The sequence below is a fragment of the Oryzias latipes genome, chromosome 13, assembly GCF_002234675.1.
Source record: "Oryzias latipes chromosome 13, ASM223467v1".
NCBI lineage: Eukaryota > Metazoa > Chordata > Actinopteri > Beloniformes > Adrianichthyidae > Oryzias > Oryzias latipes.
The window spans coordinates 20,966,133-20,984,822 of record NC_019871.2 but is presented as its reverse complement, the minus strand read 5'-3'; the positions used below and the strand labels follow the sequence as shown (position 1 = coordinate 20,984,822).

Below are 18,690 nucleotides of genomic sequence, written 5' to 3'. Positions count from 1 at the left end.
AATTTTGTATTGTTTCAAGCATGTAAAGGACATTGTGTTGCCGTTGTATGAAAAGTGCTTTATAAATAAAGTTTCATTTGAAATTATAGGATGTAAACCACGCATAGACTTAAAGAAATGTCACTGAAAATATTCAGAGAATGCTAGATCATAAACTGACTGCAACACAGCTGCATCTTTAAAAATCAAGCAACTCGATAACATGCCTATGTTTGCAGTACACACACTCACACACACATTTGTCCTGGGGAATGTTAAGATTTGTGTGCAAAATGCTCTTTGTACTTGAAATTCAGCAGAGAAACTCACACAGATTTTTAATCAGGTACTGAGTCACAGGGTGATATGCTTTATGTGGGCTATTCACAGTGTGATGTGTTGCATTGGGCACAGCTCCTCGGAGAATCAGAGCATGACCTCAAAATATGGGAGAGGTGAGAGGACTGATATCTACAGTAATTCGTGTCAGGGTTAGCGTGATGCATGCAAATTCCGCAGACTTTTCCATCATCATGTCTGCTCTGCATGGTAAACAAAAGTACCCCTCTCTCCAAATGCCTGCTTCCCTTTTATAGACCACACGAGGCGTACGCCGCAAAATCTCTCTGTGTCATTACATGTTTTATTATTTATCCCTGTTTTCCCTCCCCACTGCTGTCCCTTCTCCTTTCATACGTTATTCTATAAATACAGTCCTCCATTCTCTCTCACTCACTTTTTTAAGCACAGCTAATGACAGGGTAAGTTGAGTGACCTGGAGTCAAATGGAGCCACATATATAAACTGTGAATAAGCCGGCTGAGCTTTTAAAAACATTATACTGCAGTAATTTCTTCACTGCCAAAAATGAATCTTAGGAAAGTGAAAATACCCGTGCTTCAAGAAAAATTGTCTTGCAAAATAAAATAATCTTATCACTAGTCCTCGGCCTCCTTCCTTGCAGCTAGCATAAAGTTCCTTCATGTATGGTGAGACGCTTTCACGTCTTAACCGCTGTGGTCTGTATCTCTTCTTTTGGCCATCTTATTATACCTGCAGAGTATCTGAATAGCGGACGACCAGAGGCCTGGCAGAGCTCAGTTGGTAAAAGTGCAGGACTGTTACGCAGGAAACAAGGGTTTGATTGCCATTAACCCTAGTAACTTGTTAACCCTATAACCTGTCAACCCTTAGCAAGACCCTTAACGCTACTGCTTACCTCATAACCCATGAGAGACAATGAAGCACATGTCCTGCCAGCTCAGTTGTTGACCGGCCAAACAAGATCTGCATCAGGTTCTGGGGAACCAGAGCACCCTAGAGCAGTGTTTTTCAACCAGTGTGCCGCGGCACACTAGTGTGCCGTGGGAGATGGTCAAGTGTGCCGTGAGAAATTGCCCTCATTAACTGATCTAAAAGCAATTACCATCTCCAGGAAATCAGCTCTTTGTTCATCCAAACAGGCCCTGATAAAACACTGAGAAGTTAAGAATATGAAATATCATAAAATTATTTTTTCTTTGTGTTTATATGATTCTAATGAAGACATTTTGATAACAATAACGGGATACCGCGATTTAGCTGCAGCTATAACTATGTAAGGAAAAGTCCCGCCCCTTTAACTGTCTCCACCAATCATTCTTGAAGGCTTAATCACATGTCATCAGTCTGACCAATCAGAAGTGGTTAAAGTATTCACTTCCTTGTTTCGATTTAGCGCAAAAAAGTCTCTCTGTTCTAACAAAAATACCAGCTAAAGCTCGTCTTTAGCGGTGTAGCTTTCCACACAATCTGGTATCAGACTGGAACAAGTGAACAAAACCATGAAGCTCAAAGACGCTGGTCTTTCTGCGGTCGGCGGATTACGGGCACTACATCTCCCATGATGCAGTAAAGTGACTGTCTTAGCGCACAATGAGTCTCTCCTCTTAACGTCTTAAAACAACGAACACACATCAAACAGTTTTTGAATCTTTTAACTTAATTTTTAATACATCTTTTAGAAAAAACAGCTGCAGCTTCCAGCTTTTTCTGCAACATTTATCACAAAAATGCATGTGAGATTGCAGAGCGGCTGGAAATCAATACAGACTGAGCTTTTTCTTTTTTTTTATTTATCTATTTTTTGGATGCTGGTGTGCCGCGGGATTTTTGTCAAGGTTAAAGTGTGCCGTGGCTCAAAAAAGGTTGAAAAACCCTGCCCTAGAGGAAGGTGGGCTACAAGACAGAAAAATATATGTACCATTTTTTCCGGACTATAAGTCGCCATTTTTTTCATAGTTTGGCAAGGGGTGCGACTTATACTCCGCAGCGACTTATATTAGAAATAAATTGAAATAAATACATTGTTAACCCTCCTGTTATGTTCATTTGTGAGGAACAGAGATGATGTTCCTGGCTAAATTTGATGTATAAGGTATGTTAAGTGTTAAGAGTATGTTAAGTGACTCAGAGAATCAGCAAACCTTTTTTTACAGTAAGATCTTGAAGGCTAACAACATAATATTCTATTTTACAATGATTTCATAGATTCAGAAATGCAATAAAAATGACAACTGTTTCTACAAATACAGCATGAAAACAGAGTATTAGTTGGCCAATGATGCTTCATGAAAGGAATAAATAAATAAGTATGAGAAAGAATTACTGTGAAATTATGAGATAAACAGTCTGCTATGATTGTGTCATATGAGGTTGTGAAAGTTATTAGTTCTTAGTCTCAGATTTTGTCAAATAAATTTCCTGTCAAAATGCGACTTATAGTCCAGTGCGACTTATCTGTGTTTTTTTCTACTTTATAATGCATTTTTGGGCTGGTGCGACTTATACTCCGGAGCGACTTATAGTCCGGAAAATATGGCATGTATACATAAACTGTATATACTGTCCATGAACATAGGTATTTGTAAATAAACAATTAAAAATGTATAGCAATATTAGTGGGTAAAAACCTAATGTAAAAAAATAAAAACAATATTAATAATTGATAGTGAATGGATAAAAATACAATGTAAACAAAATGCAGTATAGAGATAGATATCAACTCTGTGGAAATAATTGATTCAAAATTACTTTGACTGTTGAAACAAAATGTCCTTATGCATCTTGAAAGAGACAGCAAAGTATAATTGGTTATAATCTTTATTAATATTATTCACCACAGTTAATAATAATGAGATTCACCTGATGAATCTTTAACAGGAGATACCAGCTGTCCTCCACAATGTTTAGCGTGTTAATTGAGGGAAAGTCCTTGTGAATTATTGTGACTGATAAACACAGAGTTCATTTGACTGAAAGTCAACATAGCTGTTGGTTATCTTCATTTTTAGGGCCGTAAACATCTGCATTCAAACATGTTCTCACCGCTGCAGCCTCAAACATTATTTATACCCCTTTGCAAACATGGAAAGAACATTTGAATGATTTAGCACCATAACAGAACATTAGATAATCTCTAGCGACAACAAATGCCTGCAAATTGCCCCTGGCTAATTTGTGCAATGTAAAAACGGAGCTCAGTTTGCCTGGGGCAGACTGGTAGCCGTAGGCTTAGTAAAAATCTGGTCTCATCATGAGGAGCATTGTCGGGAACAACTGGGACTTATCCCTTCTACACGGGGGAATTCATTTAGAACTTTATCCTTTTTTCTCCCCACAATGAAAACCTCCTAACTATAAGACTTTTCTCAAATTGTCTTTTTACATCTGAAGGGAATTTTGATATAAACCAATATAGTGACCGAGCAGAGATATAAATGAAACCCAAACTAACTTTCATTTCTATGATCAAACCTTGTTTCTGCAAACCCATTTTCTTTATTTCCTCCACCATTCTATTCATTGCATGATCAGAGTTTGAAAAAGCTCAAAGAATTTGAGATAGAATGTTAGAAGCTTAGATTTTTGCAATTTATCATTTGTAGGCGTGTAGAAATTTGGAGGCTACAGTGAAAAACTTGTATTTCTATGTAAAAGTTTTTTTTTATTTTACTTATAGAATGTCAAGGGTACGGTGGCCCTGAAGTGCAAACCATTCAACAAATCACTCGATACAAAAACATTTTTAAGATCACAGCAACAATTTAAAAAGCAGTATTACATTTTAGAAAACAAAACAAAATTTAAGAAACCAAAACATAAAAAAGAAAAAAGAAAAAAAGATTTCAGAAAACAAAATTAATTTCCAGGAAAAAAAAGAAATATTACAAAATGAAAACATTTCAGAAAAAAAATAATTTCCAGAAAACAAAATGAAATACAAAAAAATGAAAACATTTCAGAAAAACAAAATGAAATATTAAAAAATGAAAAACATTTCAGAAAAAATGAAATATTAAAAAATGAAAAACATTTCAGAAAAAAAATGAAATATTAAAAAATGAAAAACATTTCAGAACACAAAATGAATTTCCAGAAAACAAAACGAAATCTTCAAAAATGAAAAACATTTCCAAACCAGAAGAAGCAGGTACTATGGGACAACGCTGATTGGATGATGATGTTTGTCAATCATTTGAACTGAAAAGTATTTTAAATGAAGCGATGCCGGATTTTATCGTCCAAACAACAATGTACCATAATAATCCACGTATTTCCCATTTATATATCAAATAAAAATTGCAGCAAACTGTTAATGAACTTTTAAATTATTTTTTTAACATTTCGCCTGACACACGGTCACCCGGAAGTAGTTTGTGAGCACTTTTACCTTGAAAGCTGTGCGCTAATGTCTACGGCTGCGAGGTTCACGCTGTCAATCATCTTCAGGTAAGAATCAATTCTGTGATCTTTTCTTTTGTCAGTCACATGTCTCTAAGGATGTTAATTTTAGGATGTTAATTAAAGTGCTGCTTTGAAAAGATAATTTCTTTTTATCTTGCGCATGCGCAAAAGGAACCCGATGGAGACGAACCGTCTTCACATGATAGCCGTTCCCGTTTTCGGTGACATCATGAGAGAAAAAGCTCCGAGCCAGCCTGATTCTGTGATTTATACAGTAATTACAGTAATTATATGGCATCAGTGTTGCTAAAAATCGACTTTAAGACTGAAATCAGTAAACAAGTTCTTATGGGAAATAATATTTAAGTGCATTGTATATTTTTGAACCATGCATATACACATATACTGAAACTTAAAAATGAACTTTAAAAGTTTATAAAATACTTAATTGAATTAACATGTGATATTTCTGCAGGTGAAGTTTCTCAAAGCGAAGTTCCAGAAAGGTTTGTGCTGCAGAAGAACAGATGGCAGCTCTACATGGGAATACAAGAAGACTAGTCATTCATATCTTGTGCAGTGTACAGGCAAGTCACCATGATTTATGTGCAATGTAATCAATAAATATTATTTAACCTTAATATCTATTTTTTTTTTTAATTGCAGGTCCTTTAAAAAAACGTCTTTAACCTGCTGCATAAGCCTGATTAGTTGTAAATGATGCAGTGGGGAGTGAAAAACGAAGCACAATTCCTGGCTTTAGCGTCGGGCTGATGATCTGGAAATCACATCTGAGGAATCGCATCAAACACTTGTACAACTCCAAACAACTTAATGTTCCTTTAAGCAAAACTCCAGTTTAAAATGTTCATATTAGGCTTGCTTCATTTAGGAGTTTTTCCATGTTTACCATTTTAGGTTTTAAAGCTTTATTAACAAAGATGATGTTTGATTTTCAAAGCTGTTGTTTAGAAATGTTTTTTTGTCAATGAAAAAACTGAATGCTGACGTGAGGATTGTAATAATGGATATAAAAATAAACAAATTTGTTTCATAGCAATGCAGTATATTTATTGAAAACTTAACATGAAAACGTTACTCAATAACAGAAACAAAGAAACGGTTGTGGATTTTCCTTTAAGGGCTTCTTCATGCAGTCAATCAAATGTTACGTTTACATTCAGCATTTACTCAGCGTACCTGTCAGTCACATTTATTAGAGGAAAAAATGCATCTGGGAAAGTCTGTTGGTGCTTAACAACTATATCAAAAAGAGTCATGTCAGGGAAGTTTTGTCCACATTGCTGCTCAGCATCACATCCAGAGGAAGATGCACAGGTAAGGGGACCCCAGTTCCTGCTCGTACATGCTTGCAGCTTTCTCTGCACTGGACTCCAGCTCCATTGAAATCCCTGACAGAGATAAATTAATAAATTAAAAATCCCTGACAGAAAAACATCAGCTGCCGTTCATCTTTCATTCAGGAAAAAGTTGAGTTCATCAAAATTAGGAGAAAATGGGTTAAACCCGAAATTCATTAGGGAGGGGTCAAAACACCAAACTCAGAATAAAATACATTATTTCAGTCTTATAAAAAATACATTCTAAAACAATTTGGTATTCCTCCTCTGCCTGAAAGACTAAAATGTTTTTTTTTAAAGATTTTTTTTACCATACAGACTTTGCCACCTTTAGTTACACACCTGGACGTGTCTGATGATGTGCACATCCAGTCATTTACTGTCATGTTTCTGTGCACTGACACACTCTAAAGTCACAGATCTTAATAGTGTGAATAAGAAGCATTCATAAATGTTATTCTGAGACACAAACTGCTGCAGTTTACCTGACAGCTTTGCTGGTACACCTGTCTGAGAATCCTGCCCACGTGACCCCCCCTCTCCAGCTGATGAGGTAACCTGTCATTAACGTATGACTGAAGGATCTTGGATCTGTCTGTAAACACCCACCTAGAAATCACGTTTAACGCTACATTTATTAGATCAAACAAATGTGCCTCCATACCTTATCTGTGGATGACGGGACTGCATTCCTGATGTGCGCCGTCTTTAACACCCGTTTCTTCGCAGCTGCTGCTTTAGACAGAATCCTCTCACGACATTTCGAAACATTTGTAAACCTGGTTGGTGTTGATATTTCTGCGTGCGTTCTGTCATCACATCCGCTAAATATTCAAAGATTAACGTTTATGTTAACGTTTTACCGTCCCTTTCTCTGTTTACCTGCAGAACGGACGTCATCCACACAAACTACTTCCGGGTGACCGTTCTGCTTCAGACGAAATATTCAAAAAATAATTTAAACCTTCATTATCTGTTTGCTGCATTTTTGATTTAATATGTAAATGGGAAATACGTGGATTATTATAGCACATTGTTGTTTGGACGATAAAATCCGTCATCGCTTCATTTAAAATACTTTTCAGTTCAAATGATTGACAAACATCATCATCCAATCAGCGTTGTCCCATAGTACCTGCTTCTTCCGGTTTGGAAATGTTTTTCATTTTTGAAGATTTCGTTTTGTTTTCTGGAAATTCATTCTGTGTTCTGAAATGTTTTTCATTTTTTAATATTTCATTTTTTTCTGAAATGTTTTTCATTTTTTAATATTTCATTTTTTCTGAAATGTTTTTCATTTTTTAATATTTCATTTTGTTTTTCTGAAATGTTTTCATTTTTTTGTATTTCATTTTGTTTTCTGGAAATTATTTTTTTTCTGAAATGTTTTCATTTTGTAATATTTCTTTTTTTTTCTGGAAATTAATTTTGTTTTCTGAAATCTTTTTTTCTTTTTTCTTTTTTATGTTTTGGTTTCTGAAATTTTGTTTTGTTTTCTAAAATGTAATACTGCTTTTTAAATTGTTGCTGTGATCTTAAAAATGTTTTTGTATCGAGTGATTTGTTGAATGGTTTGCACTTCAGGGCCACCGTACAAGGGTAAAACCAAAGATACCACAATTCCTGTGGCATATACATCATGCCATTGAACTGAATTGCTGGGAAAGTGAACTGTTGCCTCCTATACATTTTCAGATGTTTACATTGAAAATGTCAAACACGTGTCAAAGTCAGTATGTTTTTATTCAAAAACCTTTTTTCTTCGTTTTTTGCTTGTTAATTAGCAAATTGCTATAAGGCTTTATCTGAGGTTTTGGGGTTTTTGTTGTTTTGTGACACACAAATCATGTATCAAACTGAAACAAAATTGTGACCCAAAAATCACAGTTTGAACCGAAACCTGAGGAAAGTGAATCGTTGCATCTTTTGTTTACCCCTGTTCCTGTTTGCTCAATTGCTTTACTTTTTCCTTCATAAATTAATGTTTTTTAAAGACTAAAGCACTCTTAATTTTAGTCACGTTTTTTATTGTCCATTGCTTTTATATCAACTAAAAAACAAATTAAATTAGTGTCACAATTCTGATCATCTTTTGATCAATTTTCTCTATGTTCACAGTGATTTTCTATTTATAATTGTAATGTTTTTAGCCAAAATCCCCCAAAAATCTGCATCATTCTTTAGGACAATAGCAGCAGTTCATTCAAAATTCTTCTCTGACTTGTGGACAGAACTGTTGGCGCAGAGCAACCCCACTCCCCCTTGTCTTCCCTGTTGCTGACAGCTCTGTTTTCATAAGCTCCCCCACTAACTTTTACCCCCCTAACCTAAAATTACCTGTACAAGAAAAATGTAGAGCTATCTGCTGTCTTGGAGCTATCAAGCTGTACAGTTTTGAGCCAGATACCAGCTCAGACGACGAAAACAAAGACACATATGGATCTATTTGTCTGCAAGTGAATGTGCCAGGATGGAATGGATCATGGAGTATAATTACTATGTCACAAGTGTGAACTTTTTCAAATGGCTCCTGAATCACCATAATTTAATTAAAGAATTACTCAAAACTGCTACATTTGGTTTAATTTTCTTAATTTTTGTCCTCTGTCATCAGAAAAGTGTCACAAGAACCTGCTAAAAACACCAAATACATAATTTTCATCTGAGTGGGTCTTTAAGATTCCCCCTTCAGTCAGATGTTGTTTGTGCAAGACCCACCATTGGGTCATAAACAAACACTGCCTTATTGTTAAGGTTTAAAGCAATGAATTGGTATTTTCATTTTCTGACCCGCTGCATAATGTAAATCTCTATTTGAACAATAATGTTAATTGGTTAATGTTTATTATTCACATCTGTAAACGTCCTTGTGGCCTTTTACATGGCTAAAATTCAGACAGATAAATAATTTTTCCAAATGCCTGCATGACCACATGGTTAGGAATTAATCATTGCTTTTGCAAAATGTTGTTCTGAGACTTTAAAGCAATACAGGGCCATCAGCATCTCCACACCTTTCAACACTGCTGCAGGGACTGGCATGGATTTCCAAAAATGCCTGTTTTTCAGTCTGCTCTTATTTCCATTTAAATTCAATTGAACCCCCCCCCCCCCCCCCCCCCCCCCAAAGGTGAACGCATCTTAAGGCTGAAGGCTGTCCTACAGTGTGCATCCCCCCCCCCCCCCCCCCCCAGGTCATTTCGTGTACAGAAGAACTTGAATGCAGAAGCAGGAAAATATGAGTCTGACCTGCCAGTGAACTTTTTCCTCCTGTCACTTTTAAATGGGTGTGAAATGTAGTTCATTTACTAAGTTATTTATAATGTTGGGATTTGGCGTAATACGACAGAGTAAACCTAGTATTTTAAAAGAAAACCATGTTTTCTAGGAAGGTATCATCTCACTTCCATTACAGTCTTTTAGTGTATTTTAATTTGCTGTAGGCTTAGTTTGGAGGTTGGAACCAAGGCAGTTTAGTAAGTGACAAACTACCTGCAGAGATGTAGAAAGCATCCCAGCCAGCTCCCCTCTTTTCCCCCATTTTCATCCTTCTTCCAGTTCCTTCTGTGATGTGAGGACAGCCTGCTGCGTGTTTGACTGCTTCTGTCTGTGTGCTGCTGTGTGCGTTTTCCGGCTGCGTAGGGCTGTTGTGTTTTGTTATTCCCTGCAGCTTCCTGCAGCTCCATGTACGATATGATGAATTTGTTCATATCTGACAGCATCTGAATGTGTTTGAGGTTCTTCATAAAGTCTCAACCATTTTTTTTATTTGCAGCCTTTGTCACTGGTCCAAGATTTTATTTGCAGTGCACTCATTTAAATAAATATATTATTTTCCGAAAGCTATACTATACAAGCTAAGTATGAAGCACAAATGAAGAAAAAAAATTAAATGTCAATTTTATAGAAAAATAAATCTTCCAAATAAAGTAGATTTTATAAATGAAGTTATGCAATTACACTATTTAAATACCATACAGCTGCAGTCTTTGTGTCTGAGGGACGTTTTTATCAACAATGATTGCATTAAATGCCGGAAGGTTTTATTCAAGTTATTGATGTTAACTGGTGTGAACAACTGATGTCAAATAAATGATGGCGAGCATGTTTGCACACTGTTCAAGCTGGTTTATATCGACTTTAAAGTCCAGAATTCTCACGCACCAGCGCTAACTTTTCAATATTTGACTTTATTTAAAAAAACAAGCTCAGAAAATGACAGCTTTTATTTCATTACATTTTTATAACATATTATTATTATTAATTTTTTTGGTCTGAGGCTATTCTGATGATCAGTGCTGTTCAAAAAACTCTGTGCAGCTGGCTCTTTTTAAATAAAGCTGCTGGTTTATTAATATTTTAGTTGGATTTGTGGGATCACAGAAGAAAATGTTTGATTTTGTCCATGTTTAATCTGCTTTTACTTTGAAAACTTACTCAGGAGATATTAATTGTTCAACTTCAGCAACAAGCAAAATTTCTGTTTCTACTCCGATTGATATGTTTGCCTTATAATATGGGGTTAGAGGGCATTCTGATTGTTTAAATATATTTTTTGTAATCATTTTTTTTAGCTTTAATGTTTATTTTCATTCTGTAAAAATGCTTTATAAATAAAGTATCAACAAGTGCCTGATTTGATTATCAACAAGCACTTGAGTGGTTGGTAACGCAGAATTCATCAAACTTTTTTTTATTAGTTTTCTCAATAAATTTTGGCTAATTTTGTGTCCTTTTTTCTTCTTACATCAACAGTATACTTCATCTCTAACTTATGATGGAGTTTTGGTGATGGCTGAAGCATTTCGCTCCCTTCGCCGTCAGAAAATAGACATCAGTCGTCGTGGCAACGCAGGTGACTGCCTAGCCAATCCTGCTGCTCCCTGGAACCAAGGAATTGACATGGAGCGTGCACTCAAGCAGGTTTGTTCCAGCTTAATGTTGTGTTAAGTTCTGGAAATGAAAAAACCTCCCACGGCTTCTCCATCTTGGTCTTGCCTTCTTGTTAACTCCTTTTTCCTGCTCTCACACACTTGATTTAAATGCAGAGCTAATGGCTTGACTGCAGACGCCTGATAGGGAGCCACAGTCATTCGGCTAAAAAATCTGTATTACATGCAGGGGTACATTGCGGTACTAATATATATATATATATATATATATATATATATATATATATATATAAACAACATTACATTTTAGAAATGAAAACAAAATTCCAGAAAATAACATTATAATAATAATAAAACAATGTAAAAAAAATTGAAAAACAAAAAAAGAAACTGGAAAAGTTAGGCATTATGGGACATCACTGATGAAATTATGAGTTCTGAAGAAGAGGGAAAGCTGAAGTATGTTTCGCCTGAACTGCGGTAGGTTTGGAGTAGATTGATCCATCACTGAGCTTAGCTGTGGCCAGAAGAATAAAGAAAAATCTTCTGTTGGAAGATATCGCCACACCAAATAACTTCCTGTTGAAAAAATGAACAAACGTCATAATCCAATCAGCAATGTCCAATAATTCAAAGCTAAAATACCTTTCCTTTTTTTTATATTATTTTTTTTTAGAAAAAATTTTGTAGTTTTTTTTTTTTTTTTTTCTGGTATTGTGTTTTTTTTAACATTCTGGCTTCTGAAATTTCATTTTGTTTCTAAAATGTAAAGTTGTTTTTTCTTTTTTCGCTTTTTTAATAGTTGTGATCTTTAATATGTTTTTGTACTGATGTGATTTGGTTTCATCATACAGAAAACCTTGAGGGTCAGAACTGAGATTGACACAAACAGAGTCTAAAAACAATTAGAGATCATGCATTTTTCTATATGTATTTTAAATATTAGTGAGATAATAACTGCACTTTTTAATAATCCATTGTCATCTAAATACTATAATCTGGAAAAGACACTTGTTACTAATGAATAATTTTCTTTAATCTTGAAACCTCTTCTTGGATCATTTAAGTTAACAACCAACACATAAGAAGTCCCTTTCATTTAATTAATCCTCCGTCTTCTCTTCTGTGTCTTCCAAAACAAAACACCTCGTGTGTTTGTTCAGCCCAAATAAAGCACTCTGTAAATGCAGGAGCTTTCCATGCAGGCAGGGACAGCAGACAATGATAGGACAGTTTATGTCGTTTCTTAAATGCTAATTTCCCCTTTAGAAGTAGGATCTTTAGTGTTTTTCAGGTACTGGATGTGAGTCTGTTTCAGCTTCACCTCTTTTGTGCGTCTGAGGAATCAGCGTTTTTTTTTCTGCTGCTTTAGTTCACTCTTTGCTACTGTGCAGATATCCAGCTGTTGCTGTCAAAAACCAAATGTTTTTTTGGTCAAAAACAACCACATGGATTTGGGGTTAGAGTAAATTTGACTCTTGAAGATGTTAAAGACCTATACAGACTTATTTACCACTGGTTCATGGGCTTTAAAACATGCAAACTTGTCAAGGTTCTCAAAAAACAAGTTTTGTGTCACATGCTAACCAATTGCTCAGGCTTATCCAGTAAAAAAAGACGCACAATCCTAGGTTTCTGTTAATGGATACTCATTATGGCCGTTTCTCTGAGTAGATGCAACGTTGAGCTGATGATGTAATATATCAAACATGGAACAGAATTTCTGGTGCTATTTTGCACCAATTTTTTAAATGTCTGAAAGGAAGCTGGAAAAACTTTACACACAAAAATCTGCAGCCTTTTGATCAACAAACTGCCTTTTGCTGCAGCCAAACATTACTGTTACCATTTCCATTCATACTTGAGTCGCTTTTTTCTGTACGTGTGACTTTTGGAGCTCCATCCAGTCGTTTGAAAGTGTCCTTTACTGTACTTCAACTTTTGTATTATTTCATGGCTGAAATAAATGTTTTTCTGCTTCATTTGAAAAATATTTTTTAATTTAAAAATATACGAGTAGTTTTAATGATTTAGGTTCTTACTGTGATCTTTACCTTAAATACAGGTACGGATTCAGGGCCTGACAGGAAATATTCAGTTTGACCACTATGGAAGAAGAGTGAATTACACCATGGACGTGTTTGAACTGAGAAGCAATGGGCCACGAAAGGTATGTTCCTTTTATGGCTTCAAAACAAGATCATTTATCATGTCAAACATACCCGTTTCTGTAAAAAATCAGAAACAACATGAAAGACAGAGTTTTTGTTTACCTTTTTTTCGTCATTTATTTAAGAATTGTGTCTGGATGTACATATTAAAAGAATGCCAACATGCAGCTCTTATAATGAAAAACAATGCAACGTTGCAACATTTTTAGTGTTCCTTTGGCAGTAATGTGGATGCACTAAAGATTCTTTGCATGCATTTTTTTATTTATTTTATTGTTCCAAAGGGAAATTAGCTGCAGTGATCTCATTCTGTTTTGTCTATTTCTATTGTCCTTTGTCCCTTGTCTCATGTTTCCTTTGATCTTCATGTACATCTTCTATTCTTAAAAGGCAATTTTAAAATTATTTACAGGCAATTGATTTTTAAAAGCAACTTAAACAATGAAGTATAGTCACTCAATCAAACATTTAATATTAAAGTTCTACTGAGAGAGTTTACCTGGGAGATCTGCTGATGCAGGAAGTAGAATCAGTCAGGACTTTCACATTAATGGCCATGAATAAGCATGTTATGTTGGAGCACACATATTAACTTCAATTACAACTATATTAAATTGCCAATGTGTCAAAGGCTGCAACCTGAGTATTTCATCAAGAGATGCTCCTGAACTGATGTGATTTATTTGGATTTCTGTAAATCTGCATTGTGAGAATAACGGTTCCATGATGAAACAAATGTTGTTGTTTTTTGCATCAGGTTTTACCAGGAACTAAACTCTGTTAAGTCCAGCAAGGGACATTGTGGGAAACCACTGTCCTTTTCTTACAGCTATTTAATTAAAACAATAAAACGTTGTGTCAAACTGTGACACTTAGCAGCTTCCTACAGCTTTTAAGGTGGATTGTTTTCCCACATATGGCACAATTGTATGAGTTGACCTTAAATAATGTATAGATTCAGGGTACTGGAGCCACAAAGACTCATGGGAAACAGTTTTATTTTATTTTTATATTTTAGATTGATGTTGGCACAATGAGTGTGGCTGATAACGCAGGCTGGGACGCCCCATGATATGAGCGTGCCAAGCTGTAAATATTTAAAGATATTGCTCTTCACAGAGAGCGCTAAAGTGTACTTTAGTTCTCTGAATGTGAAGGCACTTCTTTACTGTCAACCAATGGAAATAGATTTGCCGTGCCTTTGTGCGAAAAGTGGAGTCGCTATAGTGGTTACACAAAGCTAACAGTGAGGACGGTGATCACGCTTCCATGGGGAAAAATGTTGATTGGCGTTCTTTTGTGTTCAGGCAGCACAGTGGCTGCGGCTCTAAATAGATGACGCTAAACATAAACCATGTTTGTGAATTATTAAATCACTCAAGTGACATCTGAGACAAAGCACGAGTCCACTTCTGGGCTTTTTGAAGAGCCTTCAGCACCTTTCAGGAAAAGAAAGGGTGAAGGGTGTAAGCTGCATTGTCTGGGTGTCAAGCAGAGTTTCAGGCTTGGAAAACAATTCACTGAATTACTTTGAATACAGCTCCTTTGATAATAAAAATTACCTGGAAATGCATATAAAGTGTTGCTCATAAGTCAATTAAATAACTCCATTAAGTATCACCGGTTATAGAAGTATTGAAAAGTATTTCAAAATGTTACTGGGGATACTCAGAAAAGGCAAAGTTAGGAACTTCTTTGTGGTTTTTCTGCAGAATCGACCAAAACTAAAGTCTTAGTCTTAACCGCCCTTACGGGTGGATATGGGCTGTCTGCGGGCTAACCTGTACGGGGCACACAGGTGACCCGCAAAAAACATCAAAGTTGTGGACCGCTAGGTGAGCCTGTAAGGCGAAAATGTTCAAGCACATTTTTTTATATGAACATGCAGCGGGCTATAGGTCGTAGTGAGCTCTTATGCAACTCGTAACAGTAAGTAGGGATGAAGTAATTGAGATGCAGGCGTGTTGTACAGACTTTTTATTTGTTCAACAGGTAGCCCGTCAGTACTGCTCCAGCATCTATCATGCGTGTGTCCGGTTTGACTGTTAAAAAATGAGGAAATTAGACAGAGTGCAGTTTGTGTGGGCATCTTACAGGAGCCCTACAGGCACTTACGTATCACGTGCACACCCCGTTCGTCCAACATTTGCACACGGTCAGTGAGGAGTCAGAATTCGCACCTTACTAACAACTAGAGTTTGGCGTAAGGGCAACGTACGACTGCATCACCCGTCCTTATCCTTACGACTACTTCATGATAAACTTACCACATGCACGACAATGGTACGTTCCATTTTCATGACGTCCCTTAAGGTGGCTGTATGAACCTCAAGGGAACTGCAAGACGCACCTGCGCTCCCCCTTAAGATGCGACCTCCTCTCTGCGACCCTCCACGGGTCCTAACACGCCAAAAAACTGCAGCACCCCCAGTATGGGTGCAGGTGACTAAGGCTTTAGGTGCAAACTTCCTTTATGTGGTTATATTAAGAGGAACTTTGTAATTGTTGTCAGACCCACAATACTTTATTATTTTCAAAAAGATCAGTCAAAACTGGCAGGAACATTTTTGTGTCTTAAGATGGCTTATTCTCGAATGTGATTTAGTATTTTTTGGATTATACATATGTGGTGAAGTATTTACAGATCAAGTGTTAAGTATCAGAGATTTACTCAGTATTTAGACATATTTATGTTTACCTATAGTCTTTATCATTCTGTGTTGCTCTTAATTTCATTTTCCATTTACTTGAATTTTCTGAATTACATTTTCTTCTCATCGACTTGTTCTTTTTCTCCTCTCATTCTGAACATTCTAGATTGGCTACTGGAACGACATTGACAAACTTGTGTTGGTCCAGAACGAGAATTCTCTCTTAAATGACAGCTCAGCTATGGAAAACCGGACTGTTGTTGTGACAACAATCATGGTAATGTACACTGTGATTTCTTCATTTTCTTCAATGTTTTTGTAAATATGGCAAAAGCTGTGCCTTCAGATCAGACAAGCAACTGTTCTCACCTGTTTACAGAATTTATGTACATTTTTATTTATGTAAATATAAATCTAAATTGAGCTAAATGCAAAAAATGTGAATAACTAATAATAATAATAATAATAATGATAGATTTTACTTATAAGGCGCCCTTCTGGACACTCAAGGTCACCTCACAGTACAAAGATAAGTAAAAGCATAAAAACACAACAACAATAACATCCCTCTGAGAAAGTTTGGGAGATAACATACAGAAAAAAAATTGATCATTATCGACATATGGAAATAATATTTAAGACATTTTTGTGATACAAAACTTTCTTTTGGAGATAAATGTAGTCCATATAGCAGGTTAAACATTTTTTAGAATTTTAAAACATAACCAAAAATCAATTTACTAAGAAGAAAGCAGATGTTTTTGATTTTAAGATTTAACCCAGCAGGAGATAGCTTCATGTTTTGAAATGTTTTGAAATGTTCCCTTGGAGGAAGAAGGTAACATGGCATTCAGCAGTATGGTATTCTGCAGAGCTGCAGATACAGACTGGAACAAATTAAGTAGAGACTTTCAATTGATTTTGTAGAAGCACCTTAGGCAGCAAGTAACTTGAAATAATCATTTCTTTATTATGTTATCACTCTATCCAGGAGACATGGACACATTTAAACTCAGTCCTCTTTAAAATGATGTTTTAGCCTTTGTAGACAAAGACTTTTCACATTTCGGTGCAGTTCCCAATGATCTAAATTGACTCAAAATTTTTTCTGAAACATTCGCACAAAATCCGAGCACTGTGTGTGAAAAATCGTATTGTTGCTGAGATTCTTGACTTGATTTTTTTTAAACATTTTTTTGTGGTGAAATACCATACTTAAGCTGTAAATAGGCATGTCTTCACTGTAAATAGATCATGCCAATTCTATTTTAGTTTATTTATCACTTTTCTCAGAATTTTTCTCAAGAATTTTCTCACTTTTCTCATCTATCTAAGGAAACCTTATGTTCATGGAGAATATCAAATGTTACAAGTCTTCAAAAGACTTATTTTTGATTGGAGCTGTTCAATAATATTTGTTCTTTTCAATTCAGTTTATTTCTAAAGTAGCGTGTCTCGAGGCCCTGAGATGAGTTTTCTGCTCCTTTGCTGCAGCAGGGCTTGTATTTGATGAATCTCCTGCACCACCTGGACTCATTCTGCAGTAATGCTGCCATACTGAAGCTGGTTGAGACCAAATTATCTTTGATAAGTAGTTTTATGAGCAGCTTAGTAAGCTGTAGAAATGTTCTGATGACAAAGTTTGAAAGTCTTTGGGGATGTACGATTGTTTTAATCAGGAAACACATTTTTCACTTTGACATTTTCCAATTCCTATTCGTTCAGCTTTCACTCAAGCTTTGCTCCCGTAGTTTAGAAGAGTGTGCTTAGATTTAAATTTCCTTCAGCTCAAAACGGCATTTTCCTTCATCTGACTCATTGCTGCTTTTATAAATGCCTTCCTTCCTACTTCAGCAGCACAAGCCTCTCAGAGGTTCAAACCAGTGAGATGACATGACAGAGGTGTCCCAGCGCCTTTGATAAAAACTTGTTTGAGGTGGTTTCTTACTGGGCCGTGACTGCTTGCAAATGGAATTTCCAAGGAAGTTTTCCAAATTTCTCACAACAGTTGCAGGAATTCCCACATAAACTGATGCAACTTCCCTCTATTTTTTTTGTTTTTTCCAAACATTTTGTGACACAGTTTCCTTTCAAAACAGTTTCTGTAAATTTTTCTAACTGTGACCCACAGTTTTAATTCAGTTTCTGTTAGAAAACTGTCAGAGCTTGGTCTTCGATGACACCAGCTTGATGACAAAAAGGAAATTCTCACATTACTGTAACAGGAGCGTTGTGCCATTAAGTGTTATTCTGAGAAAAATGTGTCACTAATTTACATAATTTCTTTTTAATATGTGTCCAGCTGCTAGCTTTCATAGCCCAGGGAGAAACAAGCTTCAGTTCACAGCTTTTGTTTCACAAGATAACTGACTTAGGATTCAAAAGACTGATTTTCACTTTTTGAGATTTCTTTTCCTGGATTATCTGTATAAAATCTTGGGAAAAATATGGTGCTTTTTTAAGAAATTGAAGCAATCTATTGATATACATTCATAATAGGTTAATTATTAGAAGACAAATGAAGGTTGTTGTCTCCAAATATAAATTATTGGAATCAACATAGAAGTGCACACTGTTACAAGTTAAATGAAGCTTTATGTAGACATGGAATATGCTCAACACTTAGGGTAACAAACCAGAATAATGATCAGCATTCAATTACAGATGTTATCTTCTAAATTGTTTTGTGTGAATATTTGCTGCATATATCTGTTTCTTTGACTCCACCAGACAATCTGGCATTATTTAGCTAGTGATGTTTTCATTTCATTAGCTTGGCACTTAGAACTCATTGGTATGTTTTCAGTTCATAACATTTGATGTGTACAATGGATAATAACAGGATATGCTACAATAACTGTGTCAAATGAAACAGACTGGTAAGAATTGCAGTTTATCTGTTTTCCTTTTG

General features: G+C 35.7%; 1 protein-coding gene across 5 annotated transcripts in view; it reads left to right on the top strand.

The window, feature by feature from the left end:
- The window catches only part of LOC101163507 (glutamate receptor 4), a 182,903-nt gene that overhangs the window by 96,723 nt on the left and 67,490 nt on the right, over positions 1-18,690 (top strand). For all 5 annotated transcript variants that reach the window (XM_023961794.1, XM_023961793.1, XM_023961798.1 and 2 more), the window contains exons 8-10: positions 10,821-10,988; positions 13,023-13,127; positions 15,946-16,056. In XM_023961794.1, the coding sequence (XP_023817562.1) occupies positions 10,821-10,988; positions 13,023-13,127; positions 15,946-16,056 (384 nt within the window). The remainder of the gene's footprint in view (positions 1-10,820; positions 10,989-13,022; positions 13,128-15,945; positions 16,057-18,690) is intronic.